The sequence below is a fragment of the Chionomys nivalis genome, chromosome 6 (genome assembly GCF_950005125.1).
Source record: "Chionomys nivalis chromosome 6, mChiNiv1.1, whole genome shotgun sequence".
Classification (NCBI taxonomy): Eukaryota; Metazoa; Chordata; class Mammalia; order Rodentia; family Cricetidae; genus Chionomys; species Chionomys nivalis.
Genome location: NC_080091.1, coordinates 11,284,685 through 11,286,639, shown reverse-complemented (window position 1 = coordinate 11,286,639; position 1,955 = coordinate 11,284,685). Strand labels below are relative to the sequence as shown.

General features: G+C 65.6%; 1 protein-coding gene across 1 annotated transcript; it reads left to right on the top strand.

Annotated features, from left to right (window-relative positions):
• The first annotated feature begins 673 nt into the window (after positions 1-673).
• Znrf4 (zinc and ring finger 4) lies at positions 674-1,651 on the top strand. The gene has a single exon (XM_057771694.1). It carries the CDS (start codon positions 674-676, stop codon positions 1,649-1,651), a length of 978 nt encoding a protein of 325 aa, XP_057627677.1.
• The last annotated feature ends 304 nt before the right edge of the window (positions 1,652-1,955 follow it).

Genomic DNA, 1,955 nt, shown 5'->3' with positions numbered 1-1,955 from the left:
GCTCCTCAGTCTCTGTGTGAGTGGGAAGGTGTAACTCTTCTGTCTTTCTGGATTGTTCTTTGGGGTGCGACATTGAGCAGAGTTCAGCGAATCGGAGCCTTGTGTTCCCGTGGCCACAGCACAAGCCCAGGGCTGACATGGGGCCTGGAGAGTGGGCGACGAGGTTCCCCTCCGTGGGGTGTCTGCGCAGCTGCGCTGTGGACGGAAGACAAGGGAACCCCCCAAAATCCCTTTTGGAGCCTTTTCCTGCACCCTGAACTCTACCCTTGTGTCCGGATGCTGAGTGAAATTCGGTTCCCACTTCCAAGAATGGATGTCCCTTGGGGCCCACGTCCTGGACTCCTCTGGGAATGACCTGAGTGGGGTTTAGTAATACGCCACCAGCTAGGAGTCCGCACAGCTGAGTGTTCTTGGGCGTACGTGACAATGACGTCACAGAGCTCAGAGGCTTCTACAACCCCGAGGTGTCATCCTCAGAGCAGGTCTCCTGGACACCAGGTGGACCGCGCTGTCCCCAGGAGCCACTTTCGCTGGAGGTCCTGCGTCCGGCCACAGCGGGCGCCGCTCCCACCCGGCCACGGGCTCCCCGGGTGGCTCCGGAGATGCCCGAAGGGCTCCCGTGCCGTCCCACGCGGGACTTGGCCGTGCGCGACAGCTGGAGGTAGGGACGGCCATGGGGGCATGGGCCCGAGTAGCCCCGATGGCCCTGGTGGTCCTCTGGCTGGTTCTGTCCCCGTCGTCCGCGAACGCGCAGGTTAACCTGAGCTCCGTGGACTTTTCGGAGCTCCCGGCGCTGCTTGGGGTCCCCTTGGACCCCCAGGGCATACGCAGCTACATGCTGGCGGCCAGGCTGGCCAACGCCTGCCTCGCGATCGAGGCTACTGAGCCCGATAACCCCTCGCTGGACCCACTCGTGATAGTCCGGCCCCTGGGCTGCACATGGGAGAACATGGGGCGGCGCGCGCGGAGGGCTGGAGCCACAGCAGCTCCCGCGCGCACTGAGGCCCCAGGGCAGCTACGCGCGTTCGACGACCTGGAGGTGACCGTGCGCTGCGACCGGCCAGCGCGCGTGCTGCTGCCCCACGGGGCACCCTGTCCAGACCCCGAGTGTCACCCCGCCGTGGCCGCATCCTGGGCGCTCGCTCGAGCCCTGGCCCTGGCCGCGTCCACGCTGTTCGTGCTGAGGCAGCTGTGGCCGCGGGTCCGGTGTTGGGGGAGCCGGGGCACCACGGTGAAGACCCAGACGTGCCAGAAGGCCCAGGTGCGCACGTTCACGCGCCTCAGCGACCTGTGCTCCATTTGCCTGGACGAGTACGAAGAGGGCGAGCGGCTCAAGATCCTGCCGTGCGCGCATGTGTACCACTGCCGCTGCATCGACCCCTGGTTCTTGCGCGCCCCGCGCCGCTTGTGCCCTCTGTGCAAGCAGTCGGTGGCCAGCACGCACGACGGCTCCGCGAACAGCAGCGTGGGCGGCGACGACCCACCCCTACCCGGACGTCGCCCCCCCATCTGGGCCATCCAGGCCCGGCTGCGCTCCCGCCGGCTCGAGCTGCTAGCCCGGACAGTCCCCTGCCGTCGCTGCAGCAGCACCATGTCCCTGGGGACGCTCGAGAACGTGGAGCCGTCAGAAGTGACCCCCGAGACCTCCTGACCCCAACTGACGCGGGAAGGGGGTGTGGGGGTTTAAATAAAGTCTGTTTAAATCTGGAGGGTTCCCGCTTTCCCGCGCCAAGCTGGGGAATTCAGCCTCCCAGGATCCGCCCCTAGAATAGTCGCGCCCTGTCCTACCCCGCCACAACGTAACCACGCCCCCAAGTCCCAGCAAAGCCCCTCCTAGTCGTGCCCCGGGGCACGTGGGTGAGGGGCAGAGCGGAGGGGCATTTTGAATAACTGCGTCCTGAGGCCAGACAGTCTACTTCATTGTTTCGCCTCCATGAGCTCAGTTTTATCATCTG